The sequence below is a fragment of the Tachyglossus aculeatus genome, chromosome 3, assembly GCF_015852505.1.
Source record: "Tachyglossus aculeatus isolate mTacAcu1 chromosome 3, mTacAcu1.pri, whole genome shotgun sequence".
In the NCBI taxonomy this organism is placed as follows: domain Eukaryota; kingdom Metazoa; phylum Chordata; class Mammalia; order Monotremata; family Tachyglossidae; genus Tachyglossus; species Tachyglossus aculeatus.
The window spans coordinates 63,480,449-63,501,801 of record NC_052068.1 but is presented as its reverse complement, the minus strand read 5'-3'; the positions used below and the strand labels follow the sequence as shown (position 1 = coordinate 63,501,801).

The 21,353-nt window shown below is 44.0% G+C and overlaps 1 protein-coding gene across 1 annotated transcript in view; it reads left to right on the top strand.

Annotated features, from left to right (window-relative positions):
• PPA1 (inorganic pyrophosphatase 1) overlaps positions 1 to 8,176 on the top strand; it is a 42,442-nt gene extending 34,266 nt beyond the window's left edge. The window contains exons 7-11 of the mRNA XM_038744069.1: positions 1,192 to 1,319; positions 3,432 to 3,517; positions 4,795 to 4,864; positions 6,929 to 6,971; positions 7,781 to 8,176. Coding sequence (XP_038599997.1) covers positions 1,192 to 1,319; positions 3,432 to 3,517; positions 4,795 to 4,864; positions 6,929 to 6,971; positions 7,781 to 7,812 — 359 coding nt within the window. The 3' untranslated portion in view covers positions 7,813 to 8,176. The remainder of the gene's footprint in view (positions 1 to 1,191; positions 1,320 to 3,431; positions 3,518 to 4,794; positions 4,865 to 6,928; positions 6,972 to 7,780) is intronic.
• Positions 8,177 to 21,353: the final 13,177 nt, after the last annotated feature.

The following is a 21,353-nucleotide window of genomic DNA, read 5'->3' as shown; positions in this document are numbered from 1 at the left end:
CCATCTCTGTCGGCACAACTCCTTTCATTCATTCATTCAGTTGTATTTATTGAGTGCTTACTGTGTGCAGAGCACTGTACTAAGCGCTTGGGAAGTACAAGTTGGCAACATATAGAGACAGTCCCTACCCAACAATGAGCTCACTGTCTAGAAGGGGGGGGACAGACAACAAAATATGTGGACAGGTGTCAAGTCATCAGAAAAAATAGAATTAAAGCTAAATGCACATCATTAACAAAATAAATAGAATAGTAAATATGTAAAAGTAAAATAGAGTAATCTGTACAAACATTTCCATACCTGCTCATTCATTATTTATTAAGCGCTTACTGTGTGCAGAGCATTGTGTTCATTGCCTGGAAGAGTACATTATAACAATGTGGACACATTTATTGCTGTATTGTACTTTCCCAAGTGCTTAGTACAGTGCTCTGCACACAGCTCAATAAATATAATTGAACTCCCTGCTCACAACAAGCTTTGGTATTGACGCCTGTCCACTTGTTTTGTTGTCTGTCACCCCCTTCTAGACTGTGAGGCTATTGTTGGGTAGAGATTGTCTCTCTCTGTTGCCGAATAGTACTTTCCAAGAGCTTAGTACAGAGCTCTGCAACAGTAAGCGTTCAATAAATATGATTGAATGAATGCATGAATTACAGTGTAGAGGATCCTGTGACCAGAGAAGGTGATGGGAAATAATATTTTTTTTTTACTAGACAACCATGTAGACCATGACCCCTTTGCCACGCACCTTCCAGCGTTTTGAGTTTTTCTTAGTTTTTGTACCGTACTAGATATTGAGATTGAAAGGCACTGATGTAGTTGTCTCTTTCCTTAATGTGGTGATTCTCAAGTGCAACCACCGGGCTATCTAATTCTTCCCAAAACACGACTACTTACTACTTACTGCTTACTTGTGACACTTATGATGGCTCAGAGGTTGATAGAGGTCCTGGAAGCAGAAATGTGTTCTGCAGAGAGGGTTGGGGAAAGCGCTAACAGTTACTGGGTGGGATAGACTCAGGTTAATGTGAAGTCAAAGCTTGTGACTAGCAGCATGTCATTGTGGAAGCACTTATGGTCTTAGCAAGACTAGACACAATTTGGGCTCTAGTATGTGATTTGCATGTAACACAGCAGACTGGGAGATCCATAAGAGTGTCTTTGTCTTTTTTTTTCCCCCCCTTTTAGATATCAATGATGTCAGAGAGCTGAAACCTGGATATCTAGAAGCAACCGTGGACTGGTTTAGAAGGTATAAGGTGCCCGATGGAAAACCAGAGAACCAGTTTGCTTTTAATGCAGAATTCAAAAATAAGGTAACATGTTAACATACATTGTAAGTGGTTTTTAGGGACAGCTCCATCATTCATTCATTCGTATTTATTGAGCGCTTACTGTGTGCAGAGCACTGTAGTAAGCACTTGGAAAGTACAGTTTGGCAACATATAGAGATGGTCCCTACCCAACAATGGGCTAGAATGGGGAGACAGCAAAACAGAAAAAGTAGACAAGTGTCAATACCATCAAAATAAATAGAATTATAGATATATACACATCATTAATAAAATAGCGTGATAAATATGTACAAATATACGCAAGTGCTGTGGGGAGGGGAAGGAGGGAGGGAGTGGGATGATGGGGAGAAGGAGCAGAGGATGAGGGGGGCTCAGTCTGGGAAGGCCTCCTGGAGGAGGTGAGCTCTCAGTCGGACTTTGAAGGGAGGCAGAGAGCTAGTTTGTTCATCAGTATTTGAACTTCTGTTTTGAGCAAAGCTCTGTACAAAGTGCAGAGGGGAATTTCAAACGACAAACAAATGGGGGCTATGTGCCTTCAATTTTATAATCTAATGAAGCTAGCAGTTCTCTAGACTGTAAACTCAGAATGCCTACCAATTCTGTTGTACTCTCCCAAGCACTTAGTACAGTGATCTGCATGCAGCAAGTGCTCAGTAAAGACCATTGATTTCAATAATTGGGAGACAGGCAAATTCAGAAACCTAAGCATTCAGTTAAACTAGGGGAGTTAAAGACAGCATATTGATAAGATGTACAGAGGGATATAGCAGTAGCCGGAATGGACAGCACCGGCAGGGTAGTGAAAGGGGTCACTTGGGAAGACTTCTGGGCATCTTTGTATAGTGTATATACAAGCCTTATTTTGTACATTGTATATTGGAGAAGCAGCATGGCTCAGTGGAAAAGAGCCCGGGCTTTGGAGTCAGAGGTCATGGGTTCAAATGCCGGCTCTGCCAACTGTCAGCTGTGAGATTTTGGGCAAGTCACTTCACGTGTCTGGGCCTCAGTTACCTCATCTGTCAAATGGGGATGACGACTGTGAGCCCCACGTGGGACAACCTAATCACCTTGTATCCACCCCAGCGCTTAGAACAGTGCCCATAGTAAGCGCTTAATAAATGCCATCATTATTATTATTATTATTACCCTCCCAAGTACAGTGCTCTGTGCATAATAAACACAGTATAATAATAATTATTATAATAATGACGATGATGGTATTTGTTAAGTGCTTACTATGTGCTGAGCACTGTTCTAAGCGCTGCTAGTTTGGTTTGGGTGTCCACTTATCTCCCTGAGCCCTCCGTAGGTTATAAACCTTTTAGACTGTGAGCCCACTGTTGGGTAGGGACTGTCTCTATATGTTGCCAACTTGTACTTCCCAAGTGCTCAGTACAGTGCTCTGCACACAGTAAGCGCTCAATAAATACGATTGATTAAAGGCAGAGACTGTCTCTGCTCTGCACACAGGGGCTCAAATTAGTGCCATTGATGTGGGTAAGGGCCACAATCTGGCAAAACAGAAAGGGAACAGCTTTTCAGGATAGGGAATGGTGTATGCCGTGACTCAAATGGGAAAATCACATGTGAAAGAGAGGGAGCAAGTTGACTCAAGGAGTAGAGAATAGCGGTGTTTGAGGAAGCCAGTTGGGAACACTGTGAAATTCATTGCAAAGTATTTTAGTTGGTTATATAAGACTTGTCCTCTTTAAAGAAGGGTATGCTTGAGAGGGGAATAAAAAGTCCTGCTTCTGGAAACACAGTTGGAGAGTTGGAAAATTGGCAGATTTGGCCACATGGGATACAGAGGGGTGAATAAGAAGAGAATCAAAGGTAACTCTTAAGGTATGATCGTAGGGGATAGGGAGAAATAATCTTGAGTAATAATAATGGTATTTGTTAAGCGCTTGCTATGTGCCAAGCACTGTTCTAAGTGCTTGAATGATGAATGAAACATATATTTAAGATTTACTTCAGCCTTAGGAGTAGGGCATGAATTGTCTAGTCAGTTTGCTACTTACTCCTTGAGTGACTTTAAAATTGGACATCAGGTTTTGGACAAAGTGATTCTCTGGGGTTGAGAAAATAGCAGGAAAATTATTCATTACCTAAATATCACTTCCTAACTTACAGAACTTCGCAATTGATGTCATAAAAAACACTCACGATCACTGGAAGACTTTGGTAACCAAGAAAACAGATGGAGGAGAAATCAACTGGTAGGTTTTAACCTTACATTTTAAACGTTAAGCATGTCGACGTTAAAGTGCTCCTATTTTAGTCAGCCTTCATTCTGTTCATTTTAGAACGAAAGTAACTGGTTCACAGATCATCATCAGTTAATTCAGAGAAGCAGCAGTAGTGCTTTGTGGAAAGAGCCCAGGCTTGGGAGTCAGAGGTTGCGGGTTCTAATCCCGGCTCCGCCACTTGTCAGCTGTGTGACTTTGGGCAAGTCACTTAAGTTCTCTGTGCCTCAGTTACCTCATCTGTAAAATGGGGATTAAGACTGTGAGCCTCACGTGGGACAATCTGATAAGCTTGTATCTACCCATGTGCTTAGACCAGTGCTCGGCACATAGTAAGCGTTTAACAAATACCATCATCATCATCATTATTATTATTATTATTATTATTAATTCAGTGTCCAGTATTGGGCACCACAGGAATTTGGAAAAGGCATAGCTCTTATCTTTAAAGGCATCAATCTGTGATGACACTCTTCAGTTTGTAACATAATCTTGGAGCTCTGTTTTTAGACTGATCTTCTAGCCTTTCGTAGGCTCATTTAAAATATTTTAAATGTGATTTTTGGTAAAGGAAAACTCCTACGAAGAGTATTTGCAAGTGTACTAAAGTTCTAAATTTTAACATGTTTTTTTCTCAAGTCGTCTTACTTTCGTCAGTTTTAAGTCCTGACAATTTTAAGCTGACAATGTCTGACTTAACGAGAGAAGCAGCATGGCTCAGTGGAAAGAGCATGGGCTTGGGAGTCAGAGGTCATGGGTTCGAATCCTGACTCCACCACTTGTCATCTGTGTGACCTTGGGCAAGCCACTTAACTTCTGTACCTGTTACCTCATCTGTAAAATGGGGATGAAGACTGAGCCCTGTGTGGGACAACCTGATCACCTTGTATACCCCCAGCGCTTAGAACAGTGCTTTGCACATAGTAAGCGCTTAACAAATACCATTATTATTATTATTGTTGTTATTAATATTATCATTAAACAGGATTGTAAGCTGTAGACTGTAAACTCATCAGCGGCAGGGAAGGTGTCTGTTTATTGTTGTGCTCTTTCAACCTCTTAGAACAGTGCTCTGCACACAGTAAATGCTCAATAAATACAATTGAATGAATGATACAACTTTCAGTAGCAAGCAGACCAAAATTTAATTTAGTGATCAAACTCCATCGTTGTATGCTCTCTTGAACCTATCTATTTCATTTTAACTCATGCTGTGGAAAATTAACTGTTTTGTTTGGGTTTTTTTAAAGCACAAATACCACTGTAGCTGACAGCCCTTATAAGTGCAGTCCAGAATCTGCTAAAGCCATTGTGGATGCAGTAAGTAGAACTCTTCTGTTTTTTATAATGAGTGGAAGAAGAAATAAGTGGTGTGAAGCTAGGGGCCCAGACAACTTTGTGGGTGTAAATTGGGAGACAGTCGATTGGCATAATTATAGGAGGAAGGATAAAGCAAGCAGGGGATTTTTTGGTTTCATAAAGTCCTAGGAGGTAAACAAGTGCAAGCTTGGACAGCAGAATAAACCATTTAAAACACAACCTCGGACATGATGTAGGAGCGGATTATTCAAAGAGCACTGGAGGGAACAGGACTCAATAGATTACTGTCTTTGCCCCTCACTGCTGTCATCATTGGCTACATTTGTGCTGAAAGGAGCATGATATCTAAACGATTAGTGATACCTGTGAAAGGCAGGCAGATACGTATACACCTAGGTCCCCTATGCTGAGAGGGATTGTTTTGTTGTGAACTCCGTGATGAGGAAAGCCCATACTGTGATGCTCATCTTTTTCAACGCTGAGGGCATGCACTTGACCGTTTCTTCCAAGACCATGGTGCCCTGGATCCAAACAGATGCACATTTTGAGGTGAACTTTCCCGAATGCCCTAAAAATGTTCCAGCTACATTTCAGGGAAGGTGACATGGATCTGGAAAAACCATCCTGATTATCTGGTATCTATGCCTGCGCTTAATCAGTGCTTGGCCCCCAGTGAATTCTCAACAGTGTGGCCTAGTGGAAAGAGCGTGGGCCTCGGAGTCCCAGGAAGTGGGTTCTAATCCCAGCTCCACCACTTACCTGCTATATGACCTTGGGTTACTCGTTCACTTTTGTGTCCTTTCTGTCATCTGCAGAATGGGAGTTCGATATCTGTTCTCCCTCCTGCTTAAACTGTGGAACCTGATTTGTTCGTATGTGCCCCAGCACTTAGTACAGTGATTGGCACATAGTAAGCGCTTTAATAAAACCATTGATTGACGTGACTTGGATCTTTTCCCTTTAAGCACTTGATGCTTGCCTCAAAACGTTTGTCATTTTATTTATATTATTGTCTGTCTCTCCCACTAGTGTGTAACCTCGTTTTGGGCAGGGAATGCCTGTTTATTGTACTCTCCCAAGTGCTAAGAACAGTGGTTTGCACTCAGTGAGTGCGATGGAAATGAATGAATGAGTTTTCTACTCTCCCAAGCACTTACTACAGTGCTCTGCACGTAGTAAGTGCTTAATAAATATCATTGACTAGGTGATAGATCTGGAAGGAAGGACTGCATCTGAGGAGTAGCAAACATGCTTCTCCGGAGTTGGCACACAGACCACTGGAAATGACATGTGGGGAAAAGTCGTCTTCAAGGATATGAAGCGCTGTTAGGTGATCATCATCATCAATTGTATTGAGCGCTTACTGTGTGCAGAGCACTGTACTAAGCGCTTAGCACTGGTGGGCCAGTCTTCCACCTTACAAAGGACAGAGCAGGAAGAAAAAAAAGGCCTTAACTTTGTTGTAGGGAGAATTGTAGCTTCAGCCTAAAGACCAACTCTTGCAATCCAAGTTTTTAAACAGCTTGTTGAACCAATTGTCAAGGGAAGGTCAATTCTGTTTTAAAATTGGCCGCCACTTTTCTAGGTCAAGCGACCTCTTGATTCTTTTCAGCTCTAGGATTTTATGAAGAGGGTGAAATAGTTGAGGTTTGACTCTTCTGGCTAAATAGGGGCCCCAAGAGCATCAAGAAGGGACAGTGCAGATGAGGGAAAAGACCATAGTTGATCAGGTTTCTCGTCTTTCACCTACATGGGTCTCGTTCTATTCTGGAGTTCCAATATTTACCTGGACCCAGAGAGTCAGGGTTGAAACGAGGATGAATGCTTTGAAAAGGAAAGGCAGAGTTAAAAGAAGTAGCTTAGTGAAAAGTATTCAGCATGCCCCTGTCCTGTCAAGTGTCTCTAGCAATCAGTGATATGTATTAGGTGCTTATTACGTGCAGAGCACTATACTAAGTGCTTGGGAAAACATAAAGTGCAGGGATCCTTCTAGTTGTCAGTACAGTCCTTGATTTCCAAGCAGCTAAATTTGAACTAACACCTTTAATGTAACTTTTGTTGCAGTTACCACCACCTTGTGAATCTGCCTGCGTACCAACAACAGATGGTAAGACTCCCTTCTTAGTCTCAAATCTGAAGGCTTACTTTCCTACTGTTGTAGGAAATTCAGTGTGCAGAAGAGAAGCCATTCAGTACATGTTATCATGGACCAGAAATGCCAGGGTTTCCATCCTTAATCTGTCCAGGAATATCCAGTTGCACATTTTCAGACAACTGAGTAATCCTGCAACCTGGTTCATGATTTATGGCAGAGCTGTTCTGTAATTATCTGCACTTGTTTGAAAGACTGTTGTTACAATTGGTGCTTCAGAAGTCTCACCTTTAATTTGATTTTTTTAACCAGCCTGCTCTCCCCACAAGCGGTATCCATGCTGGAAATTAACAGTTCTTTCACTGCCCTGACATTAAATGGTGTCCTTTAGCAAATGACTAGTAGCAAGGCTGCTTGCTAATATTAGGCTTCTAGGAATGGTATCATACGCGGTATGGGAAACTAGTCGCCAGAGAGGTGCCCTCCAATATTTAAACATTGAAATCGATTCATTTGATTAAGATGTGGATTAACTAAAACAGCATTGAGTCTTTCAAAACATTGCAGGCCTGTGAAATTTCCCTTTGCCAGACTGACCAGTGTCAAGGAGGTGATGCATCATAGTGTTAGAAACTTCATTAGCCTAAGGAAAAGAGAGTTTTTCACATTTCTTATTCATATCTGTTTGTCCACGAAGAAACTTTTTAAGCCATGAACACTAGTTAAGGTCAACTCTGGGAAAGTTTACTAGAACTTTCTTAGAAAAGGTTCTAACTACCCTTTCTCTCTCTCTCCCTCTCTTTTTTTTTTCCCCCTCAATATAGTGGAGAAGTGGTTCTATTACCAGAAAAACTAAAAGACTGCTCCAGAGTACAAGTTGAAATTGCTGTGTGGCTTTCATCAGGAACACTAGCTATAAACATAGTAGCTTTATGAATTTAAAGCTTTGAAGCGGTAACAATTAAAGCAGATTCCATGTTGACCAATTGCTCAGAATTTGATGCCGGTATAGAAGCGTTTTTCGTACATCAGATTAGCATCATGCATCCTCAAATATCCTAATAGTTGTTATAATTTGAAAGTAAGTTTATGTATAAATGTGCTAAAATGGGTACGTAATGGATGTATATGTTTACTGTGGGCTAGGAAATAAAATTATTTTGCTGACACCCTGTTTGAGGATAATTATGTAATTCTGCATATTAAAACGATGGATGTTTTTCGGTCGCTCCTAGTGATTTTTAAAAAAATCATGTTTTAAGTTGTGCCATAATCCGTAGTTTTAATTAAGGGGGCTTCATTCTTTAAAAACACCCAAACCCCATAAGAGTTGAATGTATTTTTGTGAGTATCCCAACACAACCGGTCAGTCCGTGGCAAAATCTCTTCGTTCTTGGGGAATGCTGCAGCACCCAAAACTTAATGAAGTGGGCAGAAATTGGTAATTGAACTTCTTGGTATGGCAGATTATATGGGAACAGATGTGAATGGAGAGGGGGCTGGGGAGGGAGAAACCACTTACTGTGAATCTGTGGTGCCTAAATGAGCTAGTGATACTTGGGTTACTTAAGTGGATTTAAAAGATTTGGTGTGTCAACCATTACAGGAGGCCTTTTATCCCTTACCTCTCTTGCTAACAGAGTTGTGGTATTCTTATTCCTGTAGTTCACTAAACTAGACTCCATTTTGCTCCTGCTCATCTGATTTCAAGGAATTAGTTACTGAGTCCTACTGTTGAGCATTCAACAGAGCTGGCATGGAGGAGAAAGGCATGCAGACTGGGTTGTAAGATAGAAGGGGGTGAGCTAATGGAGGGCTTTAAAGCTGACGATAGGGAGTTTTTGTTTGTAGAGGTGGTTGGGCAACTATTGGAAGTTCTTCAAGAGTGGGGAAACATGAGCTTCCCCTTCCCCCACCCTTTTTATCTTTTTAAAAGAAAAATGATCACCGGAGTGGAACAAGACAGGAGGCAGGGAGGCTACCAAGGAGGCTGATGCAGTAATCAGTTGGTCAATTGTATTTGAGTGCTTATTGTGCACAGAGTACTATACTAAGCTCTTGGAAGAGTACACTATGAGACACATTCTCTGCCCATGGGGCAGGGGATGATGAATAAAGGGAGCAAGTCAGACCTCTTGGAGGAGACTAAGGTGGGATATAAGTGCTTGGATCAGCATAGTAGCAATTTAGATGGAGAGGACAGGGCAGGTATTAACAATGTGAAAGTTGAATCAATTTTGTGACATTGAGTGTATGAGCTGTAGAGAGAGAAGTTGGGGTTAATGCCTAGATTAGGGGGATGGAAGAGAAGGAGGATAGTGGTGTCCTCTACAGTGAAAGGAACACGAGGAGTTCTGTTTTGGGCACATTGTTTGAGGGGTCAGCGGGACATCCGAGTAGAGATGTCCTGAAGGTAGGAGGGAATATAAGACTGCAGAGGGAAGAGGTAGGTTAGGTCAAGGCTCAGTTCTGGATCCCCTTGTCCATCTGCACCCGTTCCCTCGGAGAACTCATTTGCTCCCATGGCTTCATCTTCTCAAATCTCCATCTCCAGCCCTGATCTTTCTCCTCCTCTGTAGTCTAGGGTTTCCCGCTGCCTTCAGGACAGCTCTTACTTGGAGGTCCCACCGACACCTCCAACTAAACATGTCCAAAACAGAACTCATTTTCCCACCCAAACGCCATCCTCCCCCTGACTTTCCCATCTCTGTAGAAGCGCCACCATCCTGTCTCCCAAGCCCGTAACCATAGCATTATCTTCAACTCCTCTCTCATTCGACCCACGTATTCAATCTGTCATCACATCCTATTGGTTCAACCTTCACAACATTGTTAAAATCCTCCTTTTCCTCTTCATCCCAGCTGCTGCCTTGCCGATCCAAGCAGTTTTCCTATAATAACTTGACTACTGCATCAATCGGCCTCCATCCTGAACTCCCTGCCTCCTGGTCTCCCTCCCCACTCCATTCTATACTTCACCCCGCTGCCTGGGTCATTTTTCTGGAAAAAAAGTTCTCAAAAAACCTCCAGTGGTTGCCCATCCACCTCCACATAAAATGAACTTCTTTACCGTAGGCTTCAAAGCACTCCATCACCTTGCCGCCTCCTACCTTACTTCTCTGTTTCCTCCTACAACCCAGGCCGCACACTCCACTCTTCTAATTCATTCATTCAATCGTATTTATTGAGCGCTTCTAATGCCACCCTGCATTCTGTACCTCAATCCTATTCGTAGATAACGTACCTATTTCACTGCCAACGCCTCGCCCGTGTCCTGCCTCTGGCCTGGAACACTCTCCCTCTTCATATCTCCTTCTTCACGCTGGAGAAGCAGCGTGGCTCAGTGGAAAGAGCCTGGGCTTTGGAGTCAGAGGTCATGGGTTCAAATCCCGACTCCGCCACTTAGCTGTGTGGCTTTGGGCAAGTCACTTCACTTCTCTAGGCCTCAGTTACCTCATCTGTAAAATGGGGGTGAAGACTGTGAGCCCCCTGTGGGACAACCTGATCACCTTATAACCTCTCCAGTGCTTAGGACAGTGCTTTGCACATAGTGCTTAATAAATGCTATTATTATTATTATTATTATTATTATTATATCTGACAGATGTTTACACTCATTCATTCAATCGTATTTATTGAGCGCTTATTGTATGCAGAGCACTGTACTAAGCGCTTGGGAAGTAGAAGTTTGCAACATATACCCCACCTTCAAAGCCTTATTAAAACTCTGTCTCCTCTAAGAGGCTCTTCCCAACTAAACTCTCCTTTCCTCCTGTCCCACTCCCTTCTGCATCTCCCTTGCACTTGAATTTATTCCCTTTGTTCACCCCTACCCTCAGCTCCACAGCACTTATGTATATATCTGTAACATTAATGTCTGTCTCCCCCTCTAGATTGTAAACTTCTTATGGACAGAGAACATAATAATAATAATAATGATGGCATTTATTAAGCGCTTACTATGTGCAAAGCACTGTTCTAAGAAGCAGCGTGGCTCAGTGAAAAGAGCACGGGCTTTGGAGTCAGAGGTCAGGGGTTCAAATCCCGGCTCCACCAGTTGCCAGCTGTGTGACTTTGGGCAAGTCATTTAACTTCTCTGTGCCTCAGTTACCTCATCTGTAAAATGGGGATTAAGACTGTGAGCCCCCTGTGGGACAACCTGATCACCTTGTAACCTCCCTAGCGCTTAGAGAACAGTGCTTTGCACATAGTAAGCACTTAATAAATGCCATCATTTTCATTATTATTATTATTACAAGGTGATCCCCTTTTAGACTGTGAGCCCACTGTTGGGTAGGGACTGTCTCTATATGTTGCCAATTTGTACTTCCCAAGCGCTTAGTACAGTGCTCTGCACATAGTAAGCGCTCAATAAATACAATTGATGATGATGATGATCAGGTTGTCCCCCGGGGGGCTCACAGTCTTAGTCCCCATTTTACAGGTGAGGTAACTGAGGCCCAGAAAAGTGAAATGACTTGCCCAAAGTCACTCAGCTGACAATTGGCGGAGCTGGGATTCGAACCCTTGACCTCTGACTCCAAAGCCCGGGCTCTTTCCACTGAGCCACATGTCTACCAACTCTTTATATTGTCCTCTCCTCTAAGAGTTTAGTACAGTGCTTGGCACACAGTAAGTGTTCAATTTGGTTGATTGATTTGGGAATCATCCACGTAGAGATGGGAGCTGAAGTTGTGGGAGTAGATGGAGAAAAGAAGGGGACCCAAAATTGAATCTTGAGGGACTGTATTTTCAAGATGACACGCCAGGGAGATGGGCTTATCGTCCCGTGGAATGAGAGCAGAGGTGTCACTTCTTGCCCCCTAAGTATGAGAATCTGTTACCTGGGTAGTTATATATATTTTTTTTTTTTTCCCGGAGAAGAAACAGAGAAAGCCAGAGGTTTTAACAGGTAGATCCCCAGTTAAGACTTCAGAATCCGCTTCTGACTTTGCCCCAGAGAAAGCAGCGTGAAACATACAGCAGGCAAAGTCCACTCATCTCCCTTCACTAATGTGCCTAGGTCATGCTAAAGCTAAAATAAGAGCTATTTTCCACCCGAGGAGCCGATTCTGTAATGACCTAGGTAATTCTTCCATCATGGACTTTTCTCCCGAACTGGAATAAACTGAACTGAGAAAGTGCTCGGAGCCCCAGGGCAGGAACTAATTTGCACTTAGATGTACTCTTCTATGTGCGTCACGGTAGGATTCATTTTGGTCAAATATAGAATCTGAATTTTCTTTTTGTGTCTTTTTCCCTTTAAAATCCCACTCGGTAGCTTTTTTGTTCAACCTTCCCTCCCACTTGAATTTTCTTATTTCCATACTATACTTTTTATAATAATAATTGTGGTATTTGTTAAGTGCTTATTACATGTCAATCACTGTTCTAAGACATAATAATAATAATAATGGCATTTGTTAAGCACTTACTATGTGCAAAGTGTGGGGCTCACAGTCATCACCCCATTTTCCAGATGAGGTAACTGAGGCTCAGAGAAGTTAAGTGACTTGCCCAAGGTCACACAGCAGACATGTGGCAGAGCTGGGATTCGAACCCAAGTCTTCTGACTCCCAAGCCCGGGTTCTTGCCACTAAGCCACGCTGCTTCTCGTACTGCCTTTCTTCTTCTGTTTGGGTCGCACTGCCGGTGCATTTAAAGGGGAAGGGAGGGCTTTCTGACCTGAATTTGGTTTGAAATAAAGCGCTGGCCCTCGATTACTGTAACTTCAGCACGATTCAAACAGTATTATTGTAAATCATTAGAGAGTGGGTGAAGTGGGAGAGAGAGAAAAATAAGATCGGAGGGCAGGAACCAATGTATTTAGTAGCACTTTACTAAATAGATCTTTGTCACTTTATACGCCTTGAAAATAAGTTCTCGTAGAAATGAGTCAATCCTCTAATCGCAGCTGCTTGCCGTCAGGCACGATTCAAATAGTATTTTTGTAAATCATTAGAGAGTGGGTGAAGTGGGGGAGAGAGAAATAAGATTGGAGGGCAGGAACCAATGTATTTAGTAGCACTTTACTAAATAGATCTTTGTCACTTTGAACCTTTGAAAATAGGTTCTCGTTTTTGAGTCGATCCTCTAATTGCAGCCGCTTGCCATCAGGCACTCAAAAAATGTGCTGCTGATATTCTGTGCCCCATAAAAAAAATGAAATTGAGCAAAGGAGACAGCAATTATGCCTGCCTCTGTGGAAGCACAGGATGTCTGCTGGGAATGGGGTCTGGAGATGATTTTTCAGAAGAAAACGATAACTTATCCTCACATCTACACAGGGGAAACTTCGGCTTAAGTGCCCACAGACATCAAGCGAGAAGTAGCGTGGCTCAGTGGAAAGAGCCCGGGCTTTGGAGTCAGAGGTCGTGGGTTCAAATCCAGGCTCCGTCAATTGTCAGCTGTGTGACTTTGGGCAAGTCACTTCACTTCTCTGTGCCTCAGTTCCCTCATCTGGAAAATGGGGATTAAGACTGTGAGCCCCATGTGGGACAACCTGATCACCTTGTATACCCCCCAGTGCTTAGAACAGTGCTTTGCACATAGTAAGCGCTTAATAAATGCCATTATTATTATTATTATTATTATCAAGCAGCAGCAAGCCTTTACAACAGGTTTCTTTGAGCCCAAGGCAGTCTCCACTCCTGAAATTCAGCAGACAGCTGCTTTGCTACGGTTTATTTGCCTCCCGGTGAGCTGCAGAAAATGAGCCCCTTCCCCTATCAGCTTCTACAGTAGTATTCACCAATCACCTATTGTGCTAAGCACTAGGAAGTGTACAAAACGGGAAGAGATTTCTGCCCATAAAAGTTTACAATCCAATTTTACAATCACCCGTGTCTTCCGCAGAACTTGGTGTCCTGGTCTACCCATTCACTCTTGTGTCCAATCAGTGCAGATGGTCCTTAGGGGTGGGATGATTATTTTATTTTACATTTATTTCCTCCACCACTTGTCTGCTGTATGACCTGGGGCAAGTTGCTTCTCCGGGCCTCAGTTGCCACTTCTGTAAAATGGGGATTAAAACTGAGCCCCATGTGGGACAGGGACTCTGACTGTCCTTTCATTCATTCATTCAATCTTATTTATTGAGCGCTTACTGTGTGCAGAGCAGGGACTCTGTCCTTTCATTCATTCAATCAATCGTATTTATTGAGCGCTTACTGTGTGCAGAGCACTGTACTAAGCGCTTGGGAAGTACAAGTTGGCAACGTATAGCGACGGTCCCTACCCAACAGTGGGCTCACAGTCTATCCTGATTAGCTTCTATCTACCCCACTGCATGGAACAGTGCTTGGCACATAGTAAGCGCTTAACAAGTACCATAATTATTATTATTGCAATATTCCCTAGAGAGGATTGAGTCATCAGCTTCTTGATTAAATACTCTCCGCCCAGGCCCTTTCCATTTTGGCTCCAAGGACTTGAGGCTAGCCTCCTGAGAGTCCCAGAGGCTTTGTCGGGGCTTTGAACTGAGGGCCATTAAGGGGCCAGGTTGGAATTCATCCAAGTTCATTTCATCTTTTTTAGACAAAGGGTTGCATTTCCCCTTATAATAATAATAACAATGATGGTATTTAAGCGCTTACTATGTAGCAAGCAATAAAAAGATATCCTTGGTCTGAGCAATACACGTAGTAATAGTTAAGTGCCAGATCAATCCAACCCGATAGCCTAGTGCTTAGTACAGTGTCTGGCACATAGTAAGTGCCTAGCAAATATCATTTAAAAAAAAAATCAAGGGGCTTTGAACTGAGGGCCTTTAATGGGCCAGGTAGGAATTCATCCAAGTTCATTTCATCTTTTTTAGACAAAGGGTTGCATTTCCCCTTATAATAATAATAACAATGATGGTATTTAAGCACTTAACTATGTAGCAAGCAATAAAAAGATATCCTTGGTCTGAGCAATACATGTAGTAATAGTTAAGCGCCAGATCAATCCAACCTGATAGCCTAGTGCTTAGTACAGTGTCTGGCACATAGTAAGCACCTAACAAATATCATTAAAAAAAAAATCAAGGGGCTTTGAACTGAGGGCCTTTAATGGGCCAGGTAGGAATTCATCCAAGGTCATTTCATCTTTTTTAGACAAAGGGTTGCATTTCCCCTTATAATAATAATAACAATGATGGTATTTAAGCGCTTACTATGTAGCAAGCAATAAAAAGATATCCTTGGTCTGAGCAATACATGTAGTAATAGTTAAGTGCCAGATCAATCCGACCTGATAGCCTAGTGCTTAGTACAGTGTCTGGCACGTAGTAAGCACCTAACAAATATCCTTTAAAAAAAAAATCAAGGGGCTTTGAACTGAGGGCCTTTAATGGGCCAGGTAGGAATTCATCAAAGTTATTTTCATCTTTTTTAGACAAAGGGTTGCTTTCCCCCTCATAAAAGGGATTTCCTTGATCTGAGCAATAAATGTAGTAATAATCAATCAATCAATCGTATTTATTGAGCGCTTACTGTGTGGAGAGCACTGTACTAAGTGCTTGGGAAGTACAAGTTGGCAACATATAGAGACAGTCCCTACCCAGCAGTGGGCTCACAGTCTAAAAGGGGGAATACATATAATACATATAATAATGACAGTTGTTAAGTGCTTACTATGTGCCAAGCACTGGGGTAGATGCAAGGTGTCCCTTGTGGGGCAACCTTGGTTTGAGCAATACATGTAGTAATACATATAATAATAATGGCATTTATTAAGCGCTTACTATGTGCAAAGCACTGTTCTAAGCGCTGGATGATAGTTAAGTGCTAGATCAATCCAACCTTTCATTCATTCATTCAATCGTATTTATTGAGCGCTTACTGTGTGCGGAGCACTGTACTAAGCGCTTGGGAAGTACAAGTTTGCAACATATAGAGACGGTCCTTACCCAACAGTGGGCTCACAGTCTAGAAGGGGGAGACAGACAACAAAACAAAACATATAAACCAAATAAAATTAATAGAATAAATATGTACAAGTAAAGTAGAGTAATAAATATGTACATACATATATACAGGTGCTGTGGGGAGGGGAAGGAGGTAAGGTGGAGGGGGAAGAAGGGGAGAGGAAGGAGGGGGCTATAAACCTGATAGTTTATATCTACCCTAGTGCTTAATACAGTGCCTGGCACATAGTAAGCACCTAACAAATATTTAAAAAAAATCAAGCAGTGGTATTGATCATTTACTGTGTGTAGTGATTGTACTAAGGGCTGGGGATTATACAATAGAGAAGGAATAGATGATCCTGGCCCATAATGAGCCTAGAAACTACAAGACACAGAGTACACTAAGCGGGGACAGACATTTAAATTGCAGATGGATATGTACATAAATATGTACTTGCACTTCCCAAGCACTTCTTGTACTTCCCAAACACTTAGTATAGTGCTCTGCACACAGTAAGCGCTCAATAAATGATTGAATGAATGAATAAATGTTCAGGGAGTGGGATGAAAATGAGTGCATAAGGGAAAAAGACCCAGAAGGGAGGGCTTAGCTAGGGAAGGGGTCTTGAAGCAGCGTGGCTCAGTGGGAAAGAGCCCGGGCTTTGGAGTCAGAGGTTGTGGGTTCAAATCCCGGCTCTGCCAATTGTCAGCTGTGTGACTTTGGGCAAGTCACTTAACTTCTCTGGACCTCAGTGAACTCATCTGTAAAATGGGGATTAAGACTGTGAGCGCCCCGTGGGACAACCTGATCACCTTGTAACCTCCCCAGCGCTTTGAACAGTGCTTTGCACCTAGTAAGCGCTTAAATAAATGCCATTATTATTATTATTATTATTATTATTATTATTGATGAAGGAGATGTCACTTTTTTTGGGGGTGTGGGGGGTAAGCCTTTGAAGATAGGGAGAGATGATGAATATGAAGGGGGAGGGAATTGCAGGCCAGAAGGAGGATGTGGGCCAGGGGTGGGGGCAAAAAAGATGAGATTGCGGTCCAGCGTAGGTTGATAAGGAGCAAAGTCTAAGGGTTGGATTGCAGCGTGGCTCAAAGAAGCAGCGTGGCTCAGTGGAAAGAGCCCGGGCTTTGGAGTCAGAGGTCATGGGTTCAAATCCCAGCTCCGCCACTTGTCAGCTGTGTGACTCTGGGCAAGTCACTTCTCTGGGCCTCAGTTCCCTCATCTGGAAAATGGGGCTTAAGACTGTGAGCCCCACCGTGGGACAACCTCATCACCTTGTAACCTCCCCAGCGCTTAGAACAGTGCTTTGCACATAGCCCTTAAGGCTGTCCCCCTGTTTCTGTGGTCAAGCCCCCTCTGACTCTCTCCGCCCCTAAAATCCCTTTCTCTTTTTACCTCCCTACTCAAAATGAAAAATAGGCCCCTTTGGCTGGGTGGTGATGGCATAGGAACAGTGCCTGGCACAAAGTAAGTGCTTAACAAATACCATAATCATTATAAGCCCTCTGCAGACAGGGTATGATCAAAACAGGGCCCTGGATTTTGAAGGAGTGTTTAAAGTGTGGCACCAGAGCTAAATAGGCATGCCAAAGGACTGAAGAAGCAACAACCACCCCCACCCCATCTGAGGCTCCCAATTTGTCCTGTGTGAAGTGGACATACCCCTGAACTGGCTGACCAGCCAGCGCCTCGCTTGTGGTTTCGAGACTCTCCCTTTTCCCACCTTTCTTTGTCTCCAAAGGAAACCAGAATAGTCACCTGTGCTGGGATACAACATTTAATAATAATAATAATGGCATTTGTTAAGTGCTTACTACAGGCCGAGCACTGTTCTAAGCGCTGGGGTAGATACAAGGTAATCAGGTTGTCCCACGTGGGGCTCACAGTCTTAATACCCACTGAGGCACAGAGAAGTCAAGTGACTTGCCCAAAGTCACACAGCTGGTCAGTGGTGGAGCGGGGATTAGAACACATGACCTCTGACTCCCAAGGAGTCCAAGACTGAACTCCTTATAATAATAATAATAATAATAATGGCATTTATTAAGCCCTGACTATGTGCAAAGCACTGTTCTAAGCGCTGGGGAGGTTACAAAGTGATCAGGTTGTACCACAGGGGGCTCACAGTCTTAATCCCCATTTTACAGATGAGGTAACTGAGGCCCAGAGAAGTGAAGTGACTTGCCCAAGGTCACACAGCTGACAATTGGCAGAGCCGGGATTAGAACCCATGACCTCTGACTCCAAAGTTCGTGCTCTTTCCACTGAGCCATGCTGCAAACCCTGCCCTCTCCCTGACTTTCCCATCCCTGTTGATGGCACTATCATCCTTCCCGTCTCACAAGCCCGCAACCTTGGTGTCATCCTCGATTCCGCTCTCTCATTCACCCCTCACATCCAATCTATCATCCAAACCTGCCGTTACATTGCCAAGATCCGCCCTTTCCTCTCCATCCAAACTGCTACCCTGTTCGTTCAATCTCTCATCCTATCCCAACTGGATTACTGCATCAGCCTCCTCTCCGATCTCCCATCCTCCTGTCTCTCCCCACTTCAGTCTATATTTCACACCGCTGCCCGGATCATCTTTATGCAGAAACGCTCTGGGCATGTTACTCCCCTCCTCAAAAATCTCCAGTGGCTACCAGTCAACCTATGCATCAGGCAGCAACTCCTCACCCTAGGCTTCAAGGCTGTCCATCACCTTGCCCCCTCCTACCTCACCTCCCTTCTCTCCTTCTCCAGCCCAGCCCGCCCCTTCCGCTCCTCCCCCGCTAACCTCCTCACCGTACCTCGCTCTCGCCTGTCCCGCCATCGACTCCCAGCCCACATCTTCCCCCGGGCCTGGGATGCCCTCCCTCTGCCCATCTGCCAAGCTCGCTCTCTTCCTCCCTTCAAAGCCCTACTGAGAGCTCACCTCCTCCTGGAGGCCTTCCCAGACTGAGCCCCCCCCCCATCCCCCCCACCTTACCTCCTTCCCCTCCCCACAGCACCTATATATATATATATATGTATATATATTTGTACATATTTATTACCCTATTTTACTTGTACATATTTATTCTATTTTATTTTAATGTTTTGTTTTGTTGTCTGTCTCCCCCTTCTACCCTGTGAACCCGCTGTTGGGTAGGGACCGTCTCTATATGTAGCCAACTTGTACTTCCCAAGCACTTAGTACAGTGCTCTGCACACAGTAAGCGCTCAATAAATACGATTGAATGAATGAATGAAAGCTCGGGCTCTTTGACTAGAGACGTGAATTCCAGTTTCAGCCTCACCGCCAACGTAGTCTGTCACTTCTCAACCTCTCCACGCCTGTTCTCCTCTCCATATAATGGGGAAAAGAATCTCTGCCTTTCCTTGCTTCATAAAGATATGAGTCTTATGGGGGGGACGGGGGACCGTATCCAACCTGATAAACTAGTATCTACTTCAGGTTGCAGAACATTGCTGGACACACAATAAGTGCTTAACAAATGCCTTAAAAAATGCAGTAGTAAATTCTGCCCCCAAAGGGTGGTAATAAAGGTGGGTGTGTATCACATCTCCCCCCCCCGCCCCCCATCCCTCAATAGCTCTGAAAACCCCATCTCCCTCCTCCCCTTCTTCTTCCCATTGGGAACTCTTGCAGGGAAGGTCCTTGTCATTCATTCATTCATTCACACACGCTTACTGTGTGCTGAGCACTGTAATAATAATAATAATAATAATGGCATTTATTAAGTGCTTAAGATGTGCAAAGCACTGTTCTAAGTGCTTGGGAAGTACAAGTCAGCAACATATAGAGACGGTCCCTACCCAACAACGGGAAAACAGTCTCCTGGGAGGAGCACGTGTCCAGCCCGTAGGAACAAGGCAGGGGAGATGACGGTGGTTGGACCGTTTCACTGACCAGCCCTGCCCATCCGGCCCCATTTTCCAACCAGGAACAGCCCGTTCAAGTTGACTTCAACGAAAGTAGGTCAAGGGGGTCATTCCCCAGGGATTCTCCAGTCCCAGTTTGCTGAGTTCAAGGGGCCCAGCTGCCTCCTCCTCGGTGCTCTGACATGGGACGGGTATGCTAAGTGACCTGTTAACTGGGGAAAAAACAGCCAGGGATGGAATGTCGGAATTCCGTAGGCCGGGTGTTCCCGGCAGGCTCAGAGACGATGCCTGTGGTGGCGGTGGCGGCGGCCGGATTGGGAGACTAGGAGGAGAAAACTGTCACGAAGCACTTTTTTATGGTATTTAATAATAATAATGATGGCATTTATTAAGCGCTTACTACGTGCAAAGCTCTGTTCTAAGCGCTGGGGAGTTTACAAGGTGATCAGGTTGTCCCACATGGGGCTTACAGTCTTAATCCCCATTTTACAGATGAGGGAACTGAGGCCCAGAGAAGTTGCCCAAAGTCACCCAGCTGACAAGTGGCGGAGCCGGGATTCGAACCCATGGCCTCTGACTCCAAAGCCCGCGCTCTTTCCACTGAGCCACGCTGCTTCTCCAAGTGCTGGCTCTAGGCCCCACTGGGTTAAATACAAGCTAATCGATTTGGGCACACTGCATGTCCCACACCGGGCTCCCAGTCTTAATCCCCGTTCTACAGATGAGGCAACTGAGGCTCAGAGAAGTGAAATTACTTGCCCAAGGTCACACGGCGGACTAGTGGTGGAGCCAGGATTCAAATCTACGGTCGGCCAACTTTCTGCTGCTTCTACTTTGAAGAGTAAGGGTGATCTGCAAATCTTGGCATAGCCGCCTAGTCTAGTGGATAGAGCACGGCCCTGAGAGGCCGAGGGTTTAAGCTTCTAATCCCGACACTGCCACTTGTCTGCTGTGTGACCAAAGGCAAGCCACTTAACGTCTCTGTGCCTCAGTTTCCTCAATTGGAAAATGGGGATTAAATCCCTCCTCCCTTTGATTTAGACTGTGAACCCCAAGTGAGACAGGGACTGTGTCCAGTGTGATTAACATGTATAATAATAATGATGGCATTTATTAGGCGCTTACTATGTGCAAAGCACTCTTCTAGACTGTGAGCCCACTGTTGGGTAGGGACCGTCTATATGTTGCCAGCTTGTACTTCCCAAGCGCTTAGTACAGTGCTCTGCACACAGTAAGCGCTCAATAAAAACGATTGATTGATTGTTCTAAGCACTAGGGAGGTTACGAGGTGATCAGGTTGTCCCACGGGGGGCTCACAATCTTAATCCCCATTTTACAGATGAGGTAACTGAGGCCCAGAGAAGTTAAGTGACTTGCCCAAAGTCACACAGCTTTGCACACAGTAAGCGCTTAGTAAATGCCATTTAAAAAGTGGTGAAGTCAGGATTTGAACCCATGACCTCCGACTCCAAAGCCGGGCTCTTTCCACTGAGCCGCGCTGTGTATCTGTTGGGCATTTAGAACACAGCTTAACACATAGTAAGTGCTCACCAATTGCCATTTAAAAAAAAAAAATCTACAGTGTTGCGATTGCTTTGGCATAGAAGTTCCTGCGAATCCATCA